A 25000-nucleotide genomic window follows, 5' to 3' on the forward strand; every position below is an offset into this window, starting at 1 on the left:
GCTACAGTGTTATTCAGATCCTTGTTCTCTTAATCCCCTGCAACAACTTTCTACAGAAAAATAAGTACAAAACAATACATGGTTGCTAGGTAACAACCATTCTTCATGTTTTGATATCATGAATCCAAACGTATTATAATTGTGTGCTTTTGTTTTCCTTCCAAAGATTGTGAATTTTGGATTGATGTCATCTCTGGCCAAAGCACCACATTAGGGACCTGCTCTGATTATAACGTGCAAGAGTGCGTTATACACACACAAACACACACACACACACACACACACACACACAAACACACACACACAAGCACACAGACACAGACACACACACTGACACACACATTTTTTGTTACTTGGGCTTTGCCTGGCGCAAGTTTATTGAGGCTAAAATCAAAACAGCAGAACTAATTGCTCTTAGTGACTGAAGCCTCCCTCACTCAGACCTGAGCAATATAAAACTCAACCACAATAAAAAACACTGCTGACAAAAACAACCTCGTATAATCTAATACAAGCCTGACTCTCAACCTCACATTACTAGAGGTTTACGAATAACTGTTAGCTATTTTACCCCAAAACCACACTGTTATTCAGCTTGTTACAACCACTGGCTTGTCTTTTACAATGTTGGTTTTCTCAATCTTCTTGTGATCACCTGTAAGAGCTGTATACGGCTCTGATTGGAGGAAACTTCGATCCAGTCACATGGATCATTAAACGTCAGGGAGAAGAGAAATGCAATTCAATAGACGTTGCTCATCGCGAGGGGCAACTATTAATACTGCAGCCCCTGAGGACCAGACGTGTCCGTCCTCGCACACACACACACACACACACACACACACACACACACACACACACACACACACACACACACACACACACACACACACACACACACAAATCTAATCAAATCAAATCAAATTTTATTGGTCACATACACGTGTTTAGCAGATGTTATTGCGGGTGTAGCGAAATGCTTGTGCTTCTAGCTCCGACAGTGCAGTAATATCTAACAAGTAATATCTAACAATTTCACAACATATACCCAATACACACAAATCTAAGTAAGGAATTAATTAAGAATATATACATACAGTGGGGAAAAAAAGTATTTAGTCAGCCACCAATTGTGCAAGTTCTCCCACTTAAAAAGATGAGAGAGGCCTGTAATTTGCATCATAGGTACACGTCAACTATGACAGACAAAATGAGAAAAAAAAATCCAGAAAATCACATTGTAGGATTTTTAATGAATTTATTTGCAAATTATGGTGGAAAATAAGTATTTGGTCAATAACAAAAGTTTCTCAATACTTTGTTATACACCCTTTGTTGGCAATTACACAGGTCAAACGTTTTCTGTAAGTCTTCACAAGGTTTTCACACACTGTTGCTGGTATTTTGGCCCATTCCTCCATGCAGATCTCCTCTAGAGCAGTGATGTTTTGGGGCTGTCGCTGGGCATCACAGACTTTCAACTCCCTCCAAAGATTTTCTATGGGGTTGAGATCTGGAGACTGGCTAGGCCACTCCAGGACCTTGAAATGCTTCTTATGAAGCCACTCCTTCGTTGCACGGGCGGTGTGTTTGGGATCATTGTCATGCTGAAAGACACAGCCACGTTTCATCTTCAATGCCCTTGCTGATGGAAGGAGGTTTTCACTCAAAATCTCACGATACATGGCCCCATTCATTCTTTCCTTTACACGGATCAGTCGTCCTGGTCCCTTTGCAGAAAAACAGCCCCAAAGCATGATGTTTCCACCCCCATGCTTCACAGTAGGTATGGTGTTCTTTGGATGCAACTCAGCATTCTTTGGCCTCCAAACACGACGAGTTGAGTTTTTACCAAAAAGTTCTATTTTGGTTTCATCTGACCATATCACATTCTCCCAATCCTCTTCTGGATCATCCAAATGCACTCTAGCAAACTTCAGACGGGCCTGGACATGTACTGGCTTAAGCAGGGGGACACGTCTTGCACTGCAGGATTTGAGTCCCTGGCGGCGTAGTGTGTTACTGATGGTAGGCTTTGTTACTTTGGTCCCAGCTCTCTGCAGGTCATTCACTAGGTCCCCCCGTGTGGTTCTGGGATTTTTGCTCACCGTTCTTGTGATCATTTTGACCCCACGGGGTGAGATCTTGCGTGGAGCCCCAGATCGAGGGAGATTATCAGTGGTCTTGTATGTCTTCCATTTCCTAATAATTGCTCCCACAGTTGATTTCTTCAAACCAAGCTGCTTACCTATTGCAGATTCAGTCTTCCCAGCCTGGTGCAGGTCTACAATTTTGTTTCTGGTGTCCTTTGACAGCTCTTTGGTCTTGGCCATAGTGGAGTTTGGAGTGTGACTGTTTGAGGTTGTGGACAGGTGTCTTTTATACTGATAACAAGTTCAATCAGGTGCCATTAATACAGGTAACGAGTGGAGGACAGAGGAGCCCCTTAAAGAAGAAGTTACAGGTCTGTGAGAGACAGAAATCTTGCTTGTTTGTGGGTGACCAAATACTTATTTTCCACCATAATTTGCAAATAAATTCATTAAAAATCCTACAATGTGATTTTCTGGATTTTATTTTCTCAATTTGTCTGTCATAGTTGACGTGTACCTATGATGAAAATTACAGGCCTCTCTCATCTTTTTAAGTGGGAGAACATGCACAATTGGTGGCTGACTAAATACTTTTTTCCCCCACTGTATATGGACAAGCGATGTTAGAGTGGCATGGACTAAGATACAGTAGAATAGTATAGAATACAGTATATACATATGAGATGAGTAATGCAGATATGTAAACATTATTAAAGTGACTAAGATATTGTAGAATATTATAGAATACAGTATCTATATATGAGATGAGTAATGCAAGATATGTAATAATAAGCCATTTAGCAGACGCTTTTATCCAAAGCGACTTACAGTCATGCGTGCATACATTATATATATATTTTTTGTGTATGGGTGGTCCCGGGGATCGAACCCACTACCTTGGCGTTACAAGCGCCGTGCTCTACCAGCTGAGCTACAGAGGACCACAGAGGGTGTAAACATTATTAAAGTGGCCAGTGATTTATAGTCTATGTCTATAGGCAGCAGCCTCTAATGTGCTAGTGATGGCTGTTTAACAGTCTGATGGCCTTGAGATAGAAGCTGTTTTTCAGTCAATCGGTCCCAGCTTTGATGCACCTGTACTGACCTCGCTTTCTGGATGATAGTGGGGTGAACAGGCAGTGGCTCGGGTGGTTGATGTCCTTGATGATCTTTTTGGCCTTTCTGTGACATCGGGTGCTGTAGGTGTCCTGGAGGGCGGGTAGTTTGCCCCCGGTAATGCGTTGTGCAGATCGCACCACCCTCTGGAGGGCCTTGTGGTTGCAGGCGGTGCAGTTGCCGTACCAGGCGGTGATACAGCCCGACAGGATGCTCTCAATTGTACATCTGTAAAGGTTTGTGAGGGTTTTAGGTGCCAAGCCAAATTTCTTTAGCCTCCTGAGGTTGAAGAGGCTCTTTTGTGCCTTCTTCACAACACTCTCTGTGTGGGTGGTCCATTTCAGTTTGTCAGTGATGTGTACGCCAAGGAACTTGAAGCTTTCCACTTTTTCCACTGCGGTCCCGTCGATGTGGATAGGGGGGTGCACCCTCTGTTGTTTCCTGAAGTCCACGATCATCTCCTTTGTTTTGTTGATGTTGAGTGAGATGTTCTTTTCCTGGCACCACACTCCCAGAGCCCTCACCTCCTCCCTGTAGTCTCGTCATTGTTGGTAATCAAGACTACTACTGTTGTGTCGTCTGCAAACTTGATGATTGAGTTGGAGGCATGCTTGGCCACGCAGTCATGGGTGAACAGGGAGTACAGGAGTGGGCTGAGCACGCATCCTTGTGGGGCCCCAGTGTTGAGGATCAGCAAAGTGGAGGTGTTGTTTCCTACCTTCACCACCTGGGGGCAGCCCGTCAGGAAGCCCAGGACCCAGTTGCACAGGGTGGGGTTCAGACCCAGGGCCTCAAGCTTAATGATGAGCTTGGAGGGTACTATGGTGTTGAATGCTGAGCTATAGTCAATGAACAGCATTCTTACATAGGTATTCCTCTTGTCCAGATGGGATAGGGCAGTGTGCAGAGTGATGGCGATTGCATAATCTGTGGATCTATTGGGGCGGTAAGCAAATTGAAGTGGGTCTAGGGTGGCAGGTAAGGTAGAGGTGATATGATCCTTGACACACACACACACACACACACACACACACACACACACACACACACACACACACACACACACTGGCTAGCCTACAGGCTGTGGGCTGCTGACAGTTGGTTCCCTCTCCTCAGTCGACACCTCTCTTACCCTCTCACCCTGCTTTCAGTGCTTCAGTCTCCCAAACCTCTCTCTTATCTCTTAAAAGAGACTCACTCCTTCCACACCGACCCCCTGAGAGACACCACACCCACATGCACAAATACACGCACACAAGGCTGGTGTCAGCAGCACCTATCTGTGAGTTTCGGCTCCATTTGAATGTTGGAGGGGGAGTTTTGTTGGCCTGTTAGCTGGTTGTACCCCTCATATGGGGCTGGTGGTGGAGAGGCCTTGGCTAACACGCACGCAATGTAGCGTTTTAACATGTACACCACAGACTCCCCACCTCGAAGAGTTGATTTTATGGACTACATCAGTCTTTTTGCTATGATCATTAAAAAGAAATCCCGGTCTCAGGGGAACAATAGCTATTAGAAGAAAAACAAGCAAAAAAGAAGATGAAGGAACGTTGCCGTCTGAAATTACATGCGAGCATTTTAACCGCCTGGGAATTTTCTTCAGGCTTGGCTGCCGTTTGCGTTTCATAGGTTCACTATAGCTAGATTGCTTTCCATTTTCATATCCTTAGCTCATTCAAAAGCCTAATTTTGTGTGTGTCAGTGTGTGTTTTGAGAAACAGGCTTGAGGGTTCGTAATTGCTTCGTCGGAATTAAAGCGCCAATTGAATGATTCCTTTTGGGCCAGTTTTGAAACTGTGGTATGCAGTGATTTCCCCATGGCCGAGGGTATGTTCAGTTGAGCAGGACAAGAGTGGTGATGTGTTTGGCAAAGTCTCTCTAACTAATATGAGACAATTAGGCAGTGAGCGCTGACGCACTAAAGAGTGGAGAACAAGAAACAGAAAAAATTGAAGAAAACTAGAAGCCAAGAGCACAAGATAGGAGAAGCTCAACGAACACGAATGTGTAAAAACACATAATGAATACAAACACAAAGTCTCTAAAGCACACACACACTCACACACACACACACACAAAAAGCCTGTCAGTCACAGGCACAAACACGCCAAAGATGGAATAATATAAGTATTGAACCACAGCATTCATTGACCACAGAACCACGATTAGTTGCTGCCACCAACCAATGGGCTGGGAGATTGGAGCCTGTGGTCCAGTAATGTAGAGTCTGGTTGGTTCAGGGCCCGGTTTTCCATCTCCAGGCAACAACACACAAAGACAGAGACTGTTTCCACAGGACCCAGCGAGAGGCTGAGTCCCAACTGACACTCTATTCCCTATATAGTGCACTACTTATGTAAGGAATAGTGTACAGAGACAGAGAACAGAGAACAGAGAACAGAGATAGACAGGCAGAGAACAGAGAATAGAGAACAGAGAACAGAGAACAGAGACAGAGACAGAGACAGAGACAGAGACAGAGACAGAGAACAGAGAACAGAGAACAGAGAACAGAGACAAAGAACAGAGACAAAGAACAGAGAACAGAGACAGACAGACAGGCAGAGCAACAGTGTCATGCATGAGGGCTGGTACTCAGACTCTGGCCCGTCTGTCTGAGGGTACTATGAGTCAGATACAGTGCATTAGGAAAGTATTCAGACCCCTTTTTCCACATTTTGTTCCGTTATAGCCTTATTCTAAAATTGATTAAATAAAACAATTTCCTCAGCAGTCTACACATAATACCACATAATGACAAAGCGAAAACAGGTTTTTAGACATTTTTGCAAATGTATTAAAAACAAAAACAGAAATACCTTATTTACACAAGTATTCAGCGACGCTCCCCATCCAACCTGACAGAGCTTGAGAGGATCTGCAGAGAAGAATGGGAGAAACTCCCCAAATACAGGTGTGCCAAGCTTGTAGCGTCATACCCAAGAAGACTCAAGGCTGTAATCGCTGCCAAAAGTGCTTCAACAAAGTACTGAGTAAAGGGTCTGAATACTTATGTAAATGTGATATTTCAGTTTATTATTTTTAATAAATTAGCAAAAATGTCTAAAAAACTGTTTTTGCTTTGTCATTATGGGGTATTGTGTGTAGATTGATGAGGGAAAAAAACAATTTAATCAATTTTAGAATAAAGCTGTAACCTAACAAAATGTGGAAAAGGTCAAGGGGTCTGAATCCGAAGTCACTGTAGATGGCAACCCTCTTATGTAGAACATGGTCGTTACACCACTAGGAGCTGTCAATACGGCCACACCAGAAATAATTGAACCAAACTACAGCCAGGCAAACAGGGTCTGTACACACACACTGTGATTAGGTCTAGGGGCAACCACCACTGTCCTCACCCAAGGAAAGCCATCAACAATTGCTGGTCTCAGCACGCACACACACACACACACACACACACACGCACACACACACACACACACATTTCCGTCCTAGCCAAAGGTATGTCAACACAGTGTAAGGCTCAGCTCCGCACAATGTACTGCACCCGACCAGATCACAGTGACGGTCCCAGCGGTGCTGATACACATACACACACACACACACACACACACACACGTGAAACCCAAATCAGCCTCTCTCTTCTCTAGTCCAACAGGCTCAAATTAAAACACTGCTTTTCCACATTATGTCGGGCTGAGTTTTCTGCCCAGCAACTCGGAAAGGGAGAGTAAGTGTGCGTCAGAAATCGCACCCTATTCCCTATATAGGGTCCTGCACCGTGGGGAGCCACAGCACTATATAAGGAATAGGGTGCCATTTGGGAGGCAACCTAAAGGAGGTTTTGAGACCTCAGGAGAAGTGATGAAGGTTCTGCTCGGTACACAGGTACAGTACATCTCTCAGAGGTCTTAGCAAACCAGCTGAGCGCCTGCTAGGAGCCTGGATTCAGATATATTCAGAGAGGTAGAGGAGAGGAGTGCAGTCAAGAGACAGGAATGTGTTATTTCCCTTTATAAACTGGGTGGTTTGAGGCCTGAATGCTGAATGGCTGACAGCCGTGGTATATCAGACCGTGTACCACGGGTACGAAAAAACGTTTATTTTGAATGCTCTAATTACGTTGGTAACCAGTTTATAATAGCAATAAGGCACCTCGGAGGTTTGTGGTATATGGCCAATATACCACGGCTAAGGGCTGTATCCAGACACTCCGCGTTGCGTCGTGCATAAGAACAGCCCTTAGCCATGGTATATTGGCCATATACCACACCCCCTCGGGCCTTATTGCTTAAATGTTACCTAGGCCCAATACACAACTTGATCTCATAGTTTCACTTCGGGATTTGACGTAATTAGATTTTTGACTCATTAATTCCGCATGGCTACATATCATGAGGGATTTTAGTACATTTTCACAACAGGTTGTGTTTTCACACGTACACATGCGCGCACGCGCACACACACACATACACACACACAAACAAACACACAGAATGGAAGACCTTTGAAACATAAACAACATTGTACATTGTTTTTGATTTGATTTGACATTCCTGGAGAGCTTTAGAACTCCCATGGGTTCTGCACCATGGGGATCCACAGCACTAGCTTCCATGTGGACCAGTGTCCATTGAACTCCGTTGACCATGCAGAGTGTGCGTGTGTCAGCCATATCTCAACCATATCTGACACGTCTTTCATCAGTTTCCTGCAGCCACATATAAGCTCACAGACCTGAGGCCCTGTTCTATCTCCTCAGTATCAGACCTGAGGCCCTGGTCTCTGCTATCTCCTCGGTATCAGACCTGAGGCCCTGGTCTCTGCTATCTCCTCGGTATCAGACCTGAGGCCCTGGTCTCTGCTATCTCCTCAGTATCAGACTTGAGGCCCTGGTCTCTGCTATCTCCTCAGTATCAGACCTGAGGCCCTGGTCTCTGCTATCTCCTCAGCATCAGTGAGAACAGTCGCTCTCCAGACAAGTGCCCTAAAGCCCCCCCCTCTCTCTCTCTCTCTGTCGCTGTCTGTATATGTCTTTCTCTGTCTCTCTCTCTCTCTATCCTCCCTCTCTCTCTCTCTCTCTGTCTCTCCATCTCTCTCTCTCTCTCTCTTAACATCTGACCCTGTTATTCATCACTGTTTCTTGTAGGTCAGAGAATACCTCTGGATGTTCAGTGTGTGAGAGACTGAAGAAGGAGGAGGAGGAGGAGGAGGAGGAGGAGGAGGAGGAGGGTACTGGTGGAAAACAACCCCACATTTCTGGAGAATGTGTGGTGTCGGTTTCAAAATGATGGCAGGGGTGAGGAGAGAGGCTGCAGAGGTTACCTGATCAGAAACTCAGATGTGTAATTGGTGAAATGTGATCGGAGAAGAGACTGCCCATTTATTATCCTCTTCACACTCCTCCGCCAGGAGTTTTCCGTGGTCACTCACAGGGTATGTGGTCAGGAAAAACTCCAGGGCCTACTCATACCATCAGACTGCGTGGCACTTACAGGTAATTGCCAAAGTGAAAGTCAAAACCAAAAGACTAATGGATCCCCTCTCTGATCTTCTGTCCTGGAAAGACACTGACTCACACACACTACTGTTGAGTCTATCCTGTCAATCTCAATTTCGACAGCCAGAAAAGTTTCCAGCGACGCCCTGAGCAAGGACATAAATGTTGAGGAAACCATATGTGGGTAAAACAGGCAGCTTTTTTAGATGAGCCGGTCCTTTAAGGGCTCCAGTGAATCACCTGGCCTCCAAACAGTAAAACACCCATCTGATCCAATAGGAGAGGGTTGCTACTGTATATCATGCAAATAATTGGAAGAAGACAGCTGGACTGAATATAGAGAAAGGGAGGTGTGAATGGCTTCCCAGCTAAATTTACTAACAGGGTTGGCTACTGTGGGTGCCAAGCAAACAAAGGTTGGACCAGACTGAACTGAAACTCATGGCGAGCATATGGAAAAACTGTCTTTGAATGAATCTGCAAGTGTGAGCAAATGACAACGGAAAAATGGTTCAACTCAGCTCCCTTGGGACGATTGGCAGGTGTATGATATTCTCCTAACCCTAGCCGTGACATGTTTAAAAAATCCTCATTCAAATGTCCATATCCCGACCCTGGAATCTCAATCACTCACGTATGAACATATACTTCTACTATACAGGTGTACTGATTCATGAAAGAAGAGCAGCTGCATGTCCTCTCATTGATTTAATAGCCAGATAGCTCCTGTAGAGTAGACACAAACACACTTTTTGTAGACCTTGTCTTTAGCATTTTTAATGTGTTTGTTTACATGGGTAGCATAGGGGCAACTAGGGGGGATACAGTTATCTCCTAATATAACCGTGTGGCTCAGTTGGGGCTCAGTTTGTAGAGCATGGCACTTGCAACGCCAGGGTTGTGGTTTCAATTCCCACGGGGGAACGGTACAAACAAAAATATGAAAATGTATGCACTCACTACTGTAAGTCGCTCTGGACAAGAGTGTTGACTCAAATGTAATAGTGACCTCTTTCTGTCAAAGTCCCCCTTCATTCTTCCAATGGGAGATTAACATTCCAGAGAGTTGACTTCTTAGTGCCGTTGAGCCCTCCAGCAGAGTTTATGAACCGCATTACAGTCAAAATATGTGATATTGGTTTTAAAAACATCTGATAAATGATGGGTTCTTCTGGGGGTTTTGCGCATAACAGAGAGAGAGAGACTTTCGCAATACTAAATTAAGGAGAGGTTCTGAGATACTTCAAAGGATCTCTAACACACAGTCTTCAGTTGTTGGACACACACACACACATTGCTAGTTCACACACCCTGAATGGCCAAGTAATGAAAGTGTGAACGGAAATGGCAGTGAAATGCAACATGGGTAATGAATGGGGAGAACCAGGCAGGCCATGAAGTGTGACCACTTTCTGAGCTTCATTAGTGGTGAATGGAATAGATAGAGATACCGAATACAGTCTGCAAAAGGGGGTGCTTTAAATGTGCCTGTATCTAGTGGGGTTAAAGTTTAAATCATTCCCACATCTATAAAAGAGGGTTTGAGGGTGGGGGGAGAGAGAGAGAGAGAGAGAGAGAGAGAGAGAGAGAGAGAGAGAGAGAGAGAGAGAGAGAGAGAGAGAGGGTGAAGGGAGAGAGAGAGTGAAGGGAGAGAGAGAGTGACGGGAGAGGGTGAAGGGAGAGAGAGAGAGAGAGAGAGAGAGAGAGAGAGAGAGAGAGAGAGGGTGAAGGGAGAGAGAGAGAGAGAGAGAGAGAGAGAGAGAGAGAGATAGAGAGAGAGAGAGAGGGTGAAGGGATACAGAAAAGATAGGGGAGGAGAAAAGAAAAGGATGGCAGGGAAAGGAATAGGAGTGAGATAAAGAAAGGTGATGAGAGAGAAAGAAAGCGCTCCAGGGGGTCAGACCTGGTTAGTGATAAGAGAGGATTCCATTTCCCCTGTTGGGATATGGCCATTTCCTCCTCTGTCTGCTGTGTGTGTGTGTGTGTGTGTGTGTGTGTGTGTGTGTGTGTGTGTGTGTGTGTGTGTGTGTGTGTGTGTGTGTGTGTGTGTATATATATATCTAATCGAGATTGATGAGGGGACCCATGCTGGAGACCGGCTGACCTGGCCAGGTCTAGATAAGACAGGGTGGAATGTCTTTAAACAGCCTGAGCTGCAGAGATATGTACCAACACTACTCAGCCTTATATAGGGAGGATACACGATCTTGCATCTACAGTTTAATCTGATAACTTCTGGTTAATTCTCTGTCCAGAATTGGATTAATCAACCTGGTTGAATAAAAGTACTTCTTAAGACAGTGGCTAAATTAGTCAGAATTGGTGTTTTGACCTGATCTTCTCCTGTAGATGTGAGTAGCTCATGCAGAGCAGGATAAAAACAGTCAGGTAAAAACATTAGGAGAAGAGAAGTGGAGGGACTATCCACAGAATGTTCTCTCCTCTCTCTCTCTCTCTCTCTCTCTCTCTCCTTTCTCTCTCTCTCTTTCTCTCTCATCTCTCTCGCTCTCTCCTCTCTCCATCTCCTCTCTCTTCTCTCTCTCTCTCTCCTCTCTCTACAATTTTTCTTCTATCTTTTTTTGTCATCTACTCCTCTTATTATGCACAGCATTAGAGCAGACTAACAGTGGGTTGCCAGCCCCTGTCTGTTTGGCGCAGTGTTTTGGCCATGACAGAGTAATAGCAGGAGGACGGATATCACCTGCCAACATGGCAACCCAGGTTCCAACACATGGCAACCCTGAGGCAAATCCCTTGGATGATGAAGTCAAAGACAGAGAAACTAAGGAGAGGAGAGGAAAGCATGGTCGTTTTAGAGCCAGAGGCTCCTGTTATTGTAGCTGCCTTTGTGGAATCTACTTTCTGTTCTCTCCGTGTGTTATGAAAATTACTTATAAACTGACTGATCGACACATTCCTACACGCTACACACACATACGCACACCAGTCGGGGCTCCTCAGAGGAGGAAAGGGAGGACCACCTCCTCAGTGAATTTCTTATTTATTTTTTTAAATAGTGAAACATTAAAAAAGTTATGCTTTTTAGATAAAACTATAGTAAATATATTCACGTCACCAAATAATTGATTAAAACACAGTGTTTTGCAATTAAGGTCTACAGTAGCTTCAACAGCACCATGGTGTAGCCAGAGGACAGCTAGTTTCCGTCCTCCTCTGGGTACATTGACTTCAATACAAAACCTAGGAGGCTCGTGGTTCTCACCCCCTTCCATAGACTTACACAGTAATTATGACAACTTCCAGAGGACGTCCTCCAACCTATCAAAGCTCTTGCAGCATGAACTGGCATGTTATCCACGCAATCAAAGGATCAGAGAATGAGTCTAGTGCTGAAAGCATAAGCTACAGCTAGCTAGCACTGCAGTGCATCACTTTCACTTACTTAGATAGTGAATGCAGCTAGCTAGTTTAACCTACTCAAACACCTGGCTCAAGCAGAGAGGGATGCTATGTTAGGTATTTGGTATTGGTATTTTATTAGGATCCCCATTAGCTGTTGCGAAAGCAGCAGCTACTCTTCCTGGGGTCCACACAAAACATGAAACATGACATAATACAGAACATTAATAGACAAGAACAGCTCAAGGACAGAACTACATCAATTTACAAATGGCACACGTAGCCTACATATCAATACATACACACAAGCTATCTAGGTCAAATAGAGGAGAGACGTTGTGCTGTGAGGTGTTGCTTTATCTGTTTTTTTAAACCAGGTTTGCTGTTCATTTGAGCAATATGAGATGGGAACTCCATGCAATAATGGCTCTATATAATACTGTAAGCTTTCTTAAATTTGTTCTGGATTTGGGGACTGTGAAAAGACCACTGTTGGCATGTCTGGTGGCGTAGGTGTGTGTCAGAGCTGTGTGTAAGTTGACTATGCAAACTATTTGGAATTTTCAACACATTAATGTTTCTTATAAAAAGAGAAACTGGCACACACAGTATTTATATTAGCCCTCTTAGAACAATGAAGAGCAAGACGTGCTGCTCTGTTCTAGGCCAGCTGCAGCTTAACTAGGTCTTTCCTTGCAGCACTCGACCACACGACTGGACAATAATCAAGATAAGACAAAATTAGAGCCTGCAGGACTTGCTTTTTGGAGTGCGGTGTCATAAAAGCAGAGCATCTCTTTATTATGGACAGACCTCTCCCCATCTCTACAACCATGACCATGACAGTTTACAATCTAAGGTAACACCAAGTAATTTAGTCTCCTCAAATTGTTCAACAGCCACACCATTCATTACCAGATTCAGCTGAGGTCTAATACTATGCTCTTAGTTTTAGAGATGTTCAGGACCAGTTTATTACTGGCCACCCCATTCCGAAACAGACTGCAACTCTTTGTTAAGGGTTTCAGTGACTTCATTAGCTGTGGTTGCTGATGCGTATATTGTTGAATCATCAGCATACATAGACACACATGCTTTGTTTAATGCCAGTGGCAGGTCATTGGTATGAATAGAAAATAGTAGAGGGCCTAGAGAGCTGCCCTGTGGTACAACACACTTTACATGTTTGACATTAGAGAATCTTCCAATAAAGAAAACCCTCTGAGTTCAATTAGATTGATAGCTCTGAATCCACGATATGGCAGAGGTTCAAAAAAGCCATAATGCATATGTTTTCTCAACAACAGGTTATGGTCAATAATGTCAAAGGCTGCACTGAAATCTAACAGTACAGCTCCCACAATCTTATTATCAATTTCTTTCAACCAATCATCAGACATTTGTGTCAGTGCAGTACATGTTGAGTGCCCTTCTCTATAAGCATGCTGAAAGTCTGTTGTTAATTTGTTTACAGAGAAATAGCATTGTATTTGGTCAAACAACATTTTTCCAACCATTGTCTAAGAGCTGGAAAGCAAGCTGATAGGTCTGATGTTAGAACCAGTAAAGGTCGCTTTACCACTCTTGGCTTCCCTCCAGGCCTGAGGACAAAGACTTGCCTCTAGGCTCAGATTAAAGATATGACAGATATGAGTGGCTATAGAGTGAGCTACCATCATCAGTAGCTTTCCATCTAAGTTGTCAATGCCAGGAGGTGTATCATTATTCATCTCCCACACTAACTTCACAAAATCCTAACTTGTAATGCTTTTCTTTCATTATGTGTTTTTTTATGTATGAGTACAATGGCTCACTGTTCGTTGTTGGCATTTCCTGCCTAAGTTTGCCCACTTTGCCATTAAAATAATTGGCAACATCAAATGGTTTTGTGATGAATAAGCCATCTGATTCGATGAAAGATGGAGTTGAATTTGTCTTTCTGCCATAATTTCATTTAAACTACTCCAAAGTTTTTTTCTCCATCATTCTTTATATCATTGATCTTGGCTTCATAATACAGTTTCTTCTTCTTTTTGTTGAGTTTAGTCACATCATTTCTCAATTTGCAGTAAGTCAGCCAGACAGATGTGCAGCCAGACTTATTTGCCACTCCTTTTGCCCCATCTATTTCAACCATACAGTTTTTCAATTCCTTATCAATCCATGGAGCCTTGACAGTTCTATCAGTCAGTTTCTTAACAGGTACATTTTTATCAATAATTGGAAGAAACAATTTCATAAATTAATCAAGTGCAGCATCTGGATGCTCCTTATTAATCACATCAGAACAACAAATATTGTTTTACATTATCCACATAAGAGTCACAGCAAAATATTTTGTATGATCTCTTAAACACTATTTTAGGCCCAGCTTTCGGGAACTTTGGCTTTCCTGGATATAGCCACTATATTGTGATCACTGCATCCAATGGGTACGGATACAGCTTTAGAACAAAGTTCTACAGTATTAGTAAAAATGTGATCAATACAGTTGGAAGATCTTGTTCCTGTTGTGTTTGTAAACACCCTATTAGGTTGATTAATGACCTGAACCAGATTACAGAATATGGTTACAGTGAGAAGCTTCCTCTTGAGCAGACAGCATGATGAAAACTAGCTAATATTCAGGTCCCCAAAAATGTAGACCTCTCTGTTTACATCACATACACTATCAATTATTTCACACATATTATTTAGATACTGACTGTTAGCACTTGGTGGCCTATAGCAACACCCCAAAATAAAAGGCTTTAGATGTGCCAAGTGAACCTGCAACCACAACACTGCAATAACACTTGACATAAGATCTTCTCTAAGCATTACAGGGATATTGCTCTGAATATACAGTACCAGTCAAAAGTTTGGACACACCTACTCATTCAAGGGCTTTTCTTTATTTTTACTATTTTCTACATTGTAGAATAATAGTGAAGACATCAAAACTATGAAAGAACACATATGGAATGATGTAGTAACCAATAAAGTGGTAAACAAATCAAAATATATTTTATATTTGAGATTCTTCATAGTAGCCACTCCTTTCCTTGATTACAGCTTTGCACATTCTTGGCATTCTCTCAACCAGCTTCATGAGGAATGCTTTTCCAACAGCCTTGAAGGAGTTCCCACATATGCTGAGCACTTGTTGGCTGCTTTTCCTTCATTCTGCGGCCCAATTCATCCCAAACCATCTCAATTGGGTCGAGGTCGGGTGATTGTGGAGGCCAGGTCATCTGATGCAGCACTCCATCACTCTCCTTCTTGGTCAAATAGCCCTTACACAGCCTGGAGGTGTGTTGGGTCATTGTCCTGTTGAAAACAAATTATAGTCCCACTAAGCGCAAACCAGATGGGATGGCATATCGCTGCAGAATGCAGTGGTAGCCATGCTGGTTAAATGTGCCTTGAATTCAAAATAAATCAAAGACAGTGTCACTAGCAAAACACCCCCACACCATCACACCTCCTCCTCCATGCTTCATGGTGGGAACCACACATGCGGAGATCATCCGTTCACCTACTCTGTGTCTCACAAAGACACGGCAGATGTAACCAAAAATCTCACATTTGGACTCATCAGACCAAAGGACAGATTTCCACTGGTCTAATTGTTAATTGCTAATTGCTTGTGTTTCTTGGCCCAATAAAGTATCTTCTTATTATTGGTGTCCTTTAGTAGTGGTTTCTTTGCAGCAATTTGACCATGAGGGCCTGATTCACGCAGTCTCCTCTGAACAGTTGATGTTGAGATGTGTCTGTTACTTGAACTCTGTGAAGCATTTACATTGGCTTGCGAAAGTATTCACCCCCCTTGGCATTTTTCCTATTTAGTTGCCTTACAACCTGGAATTAAAATAGATTTTGGGGGGGTTTGTATCATTTGATTTACACAACATGCCTACAACTTTGAAGATGCAAAATATTTTTTGGTGTGAAACAAACAAGAAATAAGACAAAAAAACTGAAAACTTGAGCGTGCATAACTATTCACCTTCCCAAAGTCAATACTTTGTAGAGCCACCTTTTGCAGCAATTACAGCTGCAAGTCTCTTGGGGTATGTCTCTATAAGCTTGGCACATCTAGCCACTGGGATTTTTGCCCATTCTTCAAGGCAAAACTGCTCCAGCTCCTTCAAGTTGGATGGGTTCCTCTGGTGTACAGCAATCTTTAAGTCATACCACAGATTCTCAATTGGATTGAGGTCTGGGCTTTGACTAGGCCATTCCAAGACATTTAAATGTTTCCCCTTAAACCACTCAAGTGGTGCTTTAGCAGTATGCTTAGGGTCATTGTCCTGCTGGAAGGTGAACCTCCGTCCCAGTCTCAAATCTCTGGAAGACTGAAACAGGTTTCCCTCAAGAATTTCCCTGTATTTAGCGCCATCCATCATTCCTTCAATTCTGACCAGTTTCCCAGACCCTGCCGATGAAAAACATCCCCACAGCATGATGCTGCCACCACAATGCTTCACTGTGGGAATGGTTTATCGGGGTGATGAGAGGTGTTGGGTATGCGCCAGACATTGCGTTTTCCTTGATGGCCAAAAAGCTCAATTTTAGTCTCATCTGAACAGAGTACCTTCTTCCATATGTTTGGGGAGTCTCCCACATGCCTTTTGGCGAAAACCAAACGTGTTTGCTTATTTTTTTTCTTTAACCAATGGCTTTTTTCTGGCCACTCTTCCGTAAAGCCCAGCTCTGTGGAGTGTACAGCTTAAAGTGGTCCTATGGACAGATAGTCCAATCTCCGCTGTGCAGCTTTGCAGCTCCTTCAGGGTTATCTTTGGTCTCTTTGTTGCCTCTTTGATTAATTCCCTCCTTGCCTGGTCTGTGAGTTTTGGTGGGCGGCCCTCTCTTAGCAGGTTTGTTGTGGTGCCATATTCTTTCAATTTTTTTATAATGGATTTAATGGTGCTCCGTGGGATGTTCAAAGTTTCTGATATTTTTTTATATCCCAACCCTGATCTGTACTTCTCCACAACTTTGTCTCTGACCTGTTTGGAGAGCTCCTTGGTCTTCATGGTGCCGCTTGCTTGGTGGTGCCCCTTGCTTAGTGGTGTTGCTGACTCTGGGGCCTTTCAGAACAGGTGTATATATACTGAGATCATGTGACAGATCATGTGACACTTAGATTGCACACAGGTGGATTTTATTTAACTAATTATGTGACTTCTGAGGGTAATTGGTTGCACCAAATCTTATTTAGGGGCTTCATAGCAAAGGGGGTGAATACATATGCACGCACCACTTTTCCGTTATTTAGTTTTTGAAAGAAGTTATTTTTTTCATTTCACTTCACCAATTTTGACTATTTTGTGCTGGTCCATTACATGAAATCAAAATAAAAATCAATTTAAATTACAGGTTGTAATGCAACAAAATAGGTAAAACGCCAAGGGGGATGAATACTTTTGCAAGGCACTGTATTTGGGCTGCAATCTGAGGTGCAGTTAACTCTAATGAACTTATCCTCTGCAGCAGAGGTAACTCTGGGTCTTCCTTTCCTGTGGCGGTCCTCATGAGAGCCAGTTTCATCATAGCGCCTGATGGTTTTTGCGACTGCACTTGAAAAACTTTCAAAGTTCTTGACATTTTCCGGATTGACTGACCATGTCTTAAAGTAATGATGCACAGTCGTTTCTCTTTGCTTATTTGAGCTGTTCTTGCCATAATATGGACTTGGTCTTTTACCAAATAGGGCTATCTTCTGTATACCATCCCTACCTTGTCACAACACAACTGATTTGCTCAAACGCATTAAGAAGGAAAGAAATTCCACAAATTAACTTTTAAGAAGGCACACCTGTTAATTGAAATGCATTCCAGGTGACTACCTCATGAAGCTGGTTGAGAGAATGCCAAGAGTGTGCAAAGCTGTCATCAAGGCAAAGGGTGGCTACTTTGAAGAATCTCAAATATAAAATATATTTTGATTTGTTTAACACTTTTTTGGTGATGGAGTGCTGCATCAGATGAACTGGCCTCCACAATAACCCGACCAATTGAGATGGTTTGGGATGAGTTGGACCACAGAGTGAAGAAAAAGCAGCCAACAAGTGCTCAGCATATGTGGGAACTCCTTCAAGACTGTTGGAAAAGCATTCCAGGTGAAGCTGGTTGAGGGAATGCTAAGAGTGTGCAAAGCTGTCATCAAGGCAAATATATTTTGATTTGTTTAACACTTTTTTGGTTACTACATGATTCCATATGTGTTCTTTCATAGTTTTGATGTCTTCACTATTATTCTACAATGTAGAAAATAGTAAAAATAAAGAAAACCCTTGAATGAGTAGGTAGGTGTGTCCAAACTTTTGACTGGTACTGTATATTATTTCCTGCAATTCTATACATTTTGTTATGGGCTTTTGTACTGTGTATTTATATACTGTATTCTTGACATAGCTCATACTAATATTTCTACTACTGTACATTGCATTTTAGTTACACTGCTTATACACACCGCATATTTATTTATATAGTGTATTCTTGACATAGCGCACTCTAATATACACAGAATGAACAAAACATGAATAACTCCTGCTCTTTCCATGACATAGATTGACCAGGTGAATCCAGGTGAAAGCTATGATCCCTTATTGATGTCACCTGTTAAATCCACTTCAGTCAGTGATGTAGAATCTCAGATGTATACACACCCACAACCCACATACATGCAAAAAATACAATATGGTATAGACACACAGACACACACAAACACCACACTAAATCAATCACAAAGAATCCAGGTTACACACACACAAGCATCGTCACTCACCGCAGCCCGTTGGAATGCTCCTCTAGTATAGGTCCCCCCTCCTCTGTAGGTGATAGCAGGGATCTCCTGGTTAAACAGAGAACACTTGTGCTGATGCGATTTCGGCGCCTTGACATGATCCACCCGGGTCACCACGTGGGTCTTGGACGAGAACGTAACCAGGGCGACCCTCGTGTCCTCCGGGGCCACGGGGAAGTCCGAGAGGAACTTCCGTACGAAGCGCAGCTCACTCAGGAAGTTGTTGGCCCCCACGCTGGAAGACTCGTCCACCAGGAATACCAGGTCCAGATGTCCACTCTTCTCCCGGAGCATGCGCACATTCTTCTTGAAGGCTTGGCCCAGGCGCTCCACCTTGGACTCTGCGCTTTCAGAGAGGGTGAGGTTGAGGGCCGGGGAGGCTGGGGATCCGGAGCCGTAGCGGAGCGAGCTGAGATGGTGGAGCTGTTGCTCCAAAGCCGGCCAGGATGAAGTCCTACTAACCAGGAAGCACCACAGAAGCAAGATATAGGTCCACATACATACTGGGTTCGTTAGAGTAGACATACTGTCCTGTCCTGTCAGCTCCAGGTGTCAGCAGAGGAAAGAGTTCTTATAAAACACTTTGAAACAGGATGTCCAATAGCGATGATGACAAGTATTTGATGATGGTGGTGTTTTCCTACATTCCCATTTGTCTCCAGCCACACTGCAGCATGGACGCCAGGCAAAGCAGATTTTTCTCCAAAAGCACTTCCAAAAAGAGAATAGCACCAGTGATGATGATGAAATAGTTGTCCTATGGCCCGTCTGTCTGTCTGTCTCTCCTCTTTTCTGTTGGAGTCCTGATCTATTAGTGAGGGAGGGTGCTGACTGGAGAGGCGTGTGGCTGAGCAGTTACAGTGAAGTGTCTGTCTGTCTGTCCCGCTAGCAGAAGGCTACAGCTGATCCCTTCTCTCTCTGTCTCTCTGTCTGTCTCTTGCCCTCAGGCTCCTGTGTGCGTGCGATGCTCCAGCACCCAATCAGGTTTCAAATGGCTCTTCCCCCCTCTCTCAAAATCATTGTAAAAAATTATGAAAAAAGTTCAGAGTGAGAGTGAGAAAGAGAGCAGGAGGGAGAAATACGGAGAGAAGGAGAGAGAGACAGAGGGAAAAGGGGCAGTCACAGCCATGAAGTCATTTTTTTATTTTCGCCTCCTCCTCTCTTCTTCTCTGCTCTCGCTCTCCCTCTCTCTCTCGCTTTCTCTCTTTCTTTCTCTCTCCCCTCTCTCTATGTCGCTCTCTCCTCTTTTTCTCTCTCCGTCTCTCTCTCTTCTCTCACAGTCTCTCCTTTTCGCTCTCCTCTCTCCTCTCTCTCTCTCTCTCTCTCTCGCTCTCGCTCTCTCTCTCTCTTTAACTAGGATTTTTATGTCAGTGGAGCGTCTTGCCTGTCAGCATGTCAACATTCCCAAAGAAAACATCAGCACCAGGCGGCTGTGATCAGGTCCATATGTCTGGCAGGAGGACGCCACTCACACTCTCTCTCACACACAAACACAGACACAGACACAGACACAGACACAGACACACAGTCACACCATCGCGCACAGCAGACAGCAGAACCATCTGAATTAGAAACACTGAAAGAGAGAGAGAGAGAGGGACAGAGAGAATGAGGGGGGGGGGGAGAGAGAGGGGAGAGTTAAAAATGTACATAGACAATGTTTACTAGATAAAGATAAAGAATGGATCAGTTAGAGAGATAAAAAAAAGAGATAGATGAGTGCATCAGATCAGAGATACTGTGTTCTCTAGAATTGGTTCCTCATCAAATTCTCATTCCTGTTGTAGCCATCACTTCCTCTCCTAACGCTCCTCCTCTCCACCCTCTCCTCCCTTCTTAAGAAGGGTCTTGTTCAGGAACAAATAATATCAGGAGGAAGATATTGTGGAACTGGAATGGCCATAGAGAAATTACTTTAGAAGTTCTGTGATAGAAGGTAGAAAGAGGAGTGACAGAGGCAAAGCTTTCTGCCAGAGAGAGCGAGAAAGAGAGGACAGACACACAGAGAGAGAGAGACCAGAGACAGAAAGAAAGAGAGAGAGAGAGACCAGAGAGAGAGAGAGAGAGAGAGAGAGAGAGAGAGAGAGAGAGAGAGAGAGAGACCCTACCATTAGCCAAGAAGGGAGAGGGAGCCCATATAAACCCATTGGTCTTAACAGCACTGGAAACTTCTAGTCTGACAAGTGGGAATAGAAGGCAGCGTCATAAGGTGTATCCCAAATGACACCTTATGGGCACTGGTCAAAAGTAGTGCACTATAAAGGGAATAGGGTGCCATTTGGGATGCATGCACACTCACCAGATAAGTAAGGTGGCTTCACTTCAGTGGCCGGGACAGAGTAGGAACAGAGAGAAGCTCAGTCAGACAGTAAAAGCGAACATCTAATAAATCCCACTTGGTTCAGGTGCAGGACATGTGTGCGTCTTAAAAACGTTTTGGGAGCTCATCAGTGTGGCAGACATTGCTTCATTTTTACAGAGAAAGAGATTGTTTACTGTTAATTTTGAATCGTTTTTTGTTTATGTTGTTTTTGTTTCTTCTCATTTTTGTTTATTGTTTATTTCACTTGTTTTGGCAATGTAAACATATTTTTCCCATGCCAATAAAGCCCCTTTGAATTGAATGTAATTGAGACAGCAGAGAGACACAGAAAATCAGAATGTAGACAAACACACACTCTGACCAGAACAGCTGCAACTTCCTGCTTTTGGCACCACACACATACCCTTCCACAGGCTCTGGTGTCCCATGGGACTGTGAGGGGGGTTGAGGGAGGGGTGGGGTGGGGGGTGTAAAGGGGGTGTAGGGAGAGGGGAAGGGAACAGGAGGGTTGTGTGAAGATCCTCAGAGAGTTGGTGGTCTGAGAGAAGATCCAGTGTGAAATCACTAAAGAGGATCTGGTTTATATGAACAGGCCCAGACTGACATACAGAGACACACACATTAGCACATAGCGTGTGTGCAAAAACACACATACTCTAAACACAGTTGCTTTGTGGATACAAAGTAACACACACACACACAAACTCTCCCCCTCTCTCTCTCTCTCTCTCTCTCTCTCTCTCTCTCCCCCCCTCTCTCCCTCTCTCCCCCCTCTCTCTCCCCCTCTCTCTCTCTCTCTCTCTCTCTCTCTCTCTCTCTCTCTCTCTCTCTCTCTCTCTGTGTATCCCACAGGGCCTGTCTGAGGGCCTGAGAATAGGCCTTCCTGTGGTTAGAGCACTGTGGGTGCTGGTGCTATGCCTTGGCCTCTGGGGCACTCCTCTTCTCTCTGCAGCACACACACACACACACAGCATTGCTGCTCAACTCTGTAAATAAACTCCTCAGTCAGTCTTGACCAAAAATACAGCCTATCCACTGTCAGAGTCTGGTGTGTCCAACAGAGCACAGAGAGCAAAGAGCTGTTCTCAGCCGAGGTCTGAGGAACCCACACACGCAAATACTAGCACATACATGCATATACACATGGCCACATACATGCATACACACACATAAACATACACACACACACACACACGTTGACACAGATCTTTAACTGCCTTCTCACCTGTCCTTCTTATAAATGTAAAATACATATATTTTGTCATTTAGCAGATGCTCTTATCCACAGCGACCTACAGTAGTGAGTGCATACATTTTGGTTCGTATCTCCCACGGCAACTGAAGACTGATGTAAGTGACAACAAATTCCTCACATATCTGTCCAGAGAAAGAGAGAAGAGAAAGGAGGAGGAAGATAACGTATTTAAAAAAAAAAACAGCAACAGTAGTAGTACAGTACTTTAAAATACTCCATCTGAACCTAGCGTGACAGATACGATTCTGTCTACTAAGCGAAACATACTATAACATACCATATCACTGTGTTCTGTTACAATATAATTATTCAGTTCCACACAGTAAAGATGGTTGAAAAACACTTTTACTTGTCTAGTAAATGTGGTTTAGTAGTACTAAACTACATTTTACCAGTAGTGTTAACAAAGAGAGTACCAAAAATAGTCACTTCATAGTTCACACAACCAACAACCGTTGGATTCACCAACTGGATCAGTTTAAATCAACAATAAGCCATAAAGAACAAGATGGAGCATGTGTACAAGATCTAAACCGCATTAACGAGTTAATTAAAAGCCTTTCCTTTCATTGTTTAATTAGCCCTGTGCCATGTTAGTTTTATATAGCAGTTTAAAGTATGAGAACACACACTGAGATCTGGGACTGAATGACATAAACGTGTGTATGCTACCACAACACACAACAACCTCTTTAAATCAAGTTGTGTTTTAGTTATTTGGGTCACAAATAAGTAAATTATCAACAACTCCCCATAAAGATTGGAAATTGGAATTTGAAAATAAAGACTTACGTTACACTGCCATCTCCAGGTCAAATTGTGTTAGTTCACTATGTTTTTACCTTTAAACAACGGTTATGCTGCTCCTGGCTCATAATATAATAATAATATGCCATTTAGCAGATGGGCTCATCCTTGGAACCTCATCGGGTTGATCATGCCGATCCAAGCCAGGTGGTGTATCACAATGCACTGCTCCTGTCTCTTCAGCCTTCCATGCCAAGATGCTTTGACCATGGAAATACACTTTGACCATGGAAATAGAATCTCATTCTAGTTCTGTGGCTTTGACACCGTGAAGGGTAGAACGTGTCTCGCGACAGGTAGGCAGGCAGGAGGAAAAGTAGGCCTATATAATGCAAAATGGTGATAGGCCTATGTATTTTCAAAATAATGCTAGTGGTAGAAATGGTAGGAATAAATAAGAAGGTCGGCAAAAGTGGGCAGAAATCTAAATCAAACTTCAAACTGGTTCTGACCTACAATCAGGCTGCAGGCACTGTATACTTTCATCACAGACTACTACCCTACCCTCATGGACACACTCACAAAGATTACAGACCAGCGGCAAAGTCAGGTAAAAATACCTTGAGCCATTCTGCTACTCCCTGGGCAAAACCATTGCCTCCTTTACAAGCTGAGGCTATACAGCCATCTCCCTTAACCCTAAAAGCGGCAACATATTTTTCGCTTAAAAGCGCCAAAATGGGTCATTTTTTACCCCAAATTGGAAATGATTGCAAAGAGACTGTCTGTCAAGCAGTAAAACGTTTTAATTTATTAACCGTTTGTAACACAAGTAAATGGTTTTAATAACCCAAGACGTTTTTGTATGTTTTTTATGTTTGCTTTGTTTGTAAATTAATGTCATTGATGCAATGTGCCCCTGGCTATCCATAAATAAAAAATTAAACAATTGTGCCGTCTGGTTTGCTTAATATAAGGAATTTGAAATTATAAATACTTTTACTTTTACTTTTGATACTTAAGTATATTTTAGCAATTCCATTTACTTTTGATACTTAAGTATATTTAAAACCAAATACTTTTAGACTTTTACTCAAGTAGTATTTTACTGGGTGACTTTCACTTTTACTTGAGTCATTTTCTATTAAGGTATCTTTACTTTTACTCATGATATTTTAGTACTTTTTCCACCACTGGTAAATACCAGCTTTCCGCTTGGTTATGAACGCAGGATAAGTCCTACAATTTCAGAAGGAGAAAAAATAAGTGTTTCGGAATGATGACATGTTGACCCCTGTTGTCGCTTTGTGGGTTAAGGTCACATAATATTCACAGACCTTTCTCAATCAATAATACATTGACAAAATGACAGAATCTGCAGGGAAAAAGGGTGCTCGCTTCTCGAGCATGCGCGGGTGTATAGCCTACCAGTACGCGCATGTCCACGGGCACGCTTCGTAGTAGAGCATAGTAGCTGAGTGCAGACCTGCCCGAGAAGCGGCAACGAACAGACACAGGACAAACCCAAAGCACTCTAAATGGATGCTACTCGATTCTTTTTTGATAGATTCTTCTTCTTGTCTAAAACATGCATTTTCCTCAATCTGGGTACTAGGCTGTAGATATACCATACAGGCTTTCAATGACTCCTTTCGATGACTCCAAGCTTTCAATGAAACCTATGTAATGGAGTTAGAAGGGCCACGTACGCCTCTGAAAGTAGTCATGTCATAATTTCCTGAAGAACGTACAAGAGAGAATGGGCGTGGAACTCACCGTGAGTGTGATGCTCACATGCCTGCTGCCATCACACACTCTTTGTCCACTAGGTGGCATAGTAGTAATA

At 43.3% G+C, this 25000-nt stretch overlaps 1 protein-coding gene across 1 annotated transcript in view; it reads right to left on the reverse strand.

Moving 5' to 3' along the window:
- LOC121572623 (sushi, von Willebrand factor type A, EGF and pentraxin domain-containing protein 1) overlaps positions 1-19846 on the reverse strand; it is a 123238-nt gene extending 103392 nt beyond the window's left edge. Inside the window, exon 1 of the mRNA XM_045225848.1 lies at positions 18812-19846. Within this exon, the coding sequence (XP_045081783.1) occupies positions 18812-19354 (543 nt within the window). The 5' untranslated portion in view covers positions 19355-19846. The remainder of the gene's footprint in view (positions 1-18811) is intronic.
- Between the last annotated feature and the right edge of the window lie 5154 nt (positions 19847-25000).

Source organism: Coregonus clupeaformis, chromosome 16 (assembly GCF_020615455.1).
Source record: "Coregonus clupeaformis isolate EN_2021a chromosome 16, ASM2061545v1, whole genome shotgun sequence".
In the NCBI taxonomy this organism is placed as follows: Eukaryota; Metazoa; Chordata; class Actinopteri; order Salmoniformes; family Salmonidae; genus Coregonus; species Coregonus clupeaformis.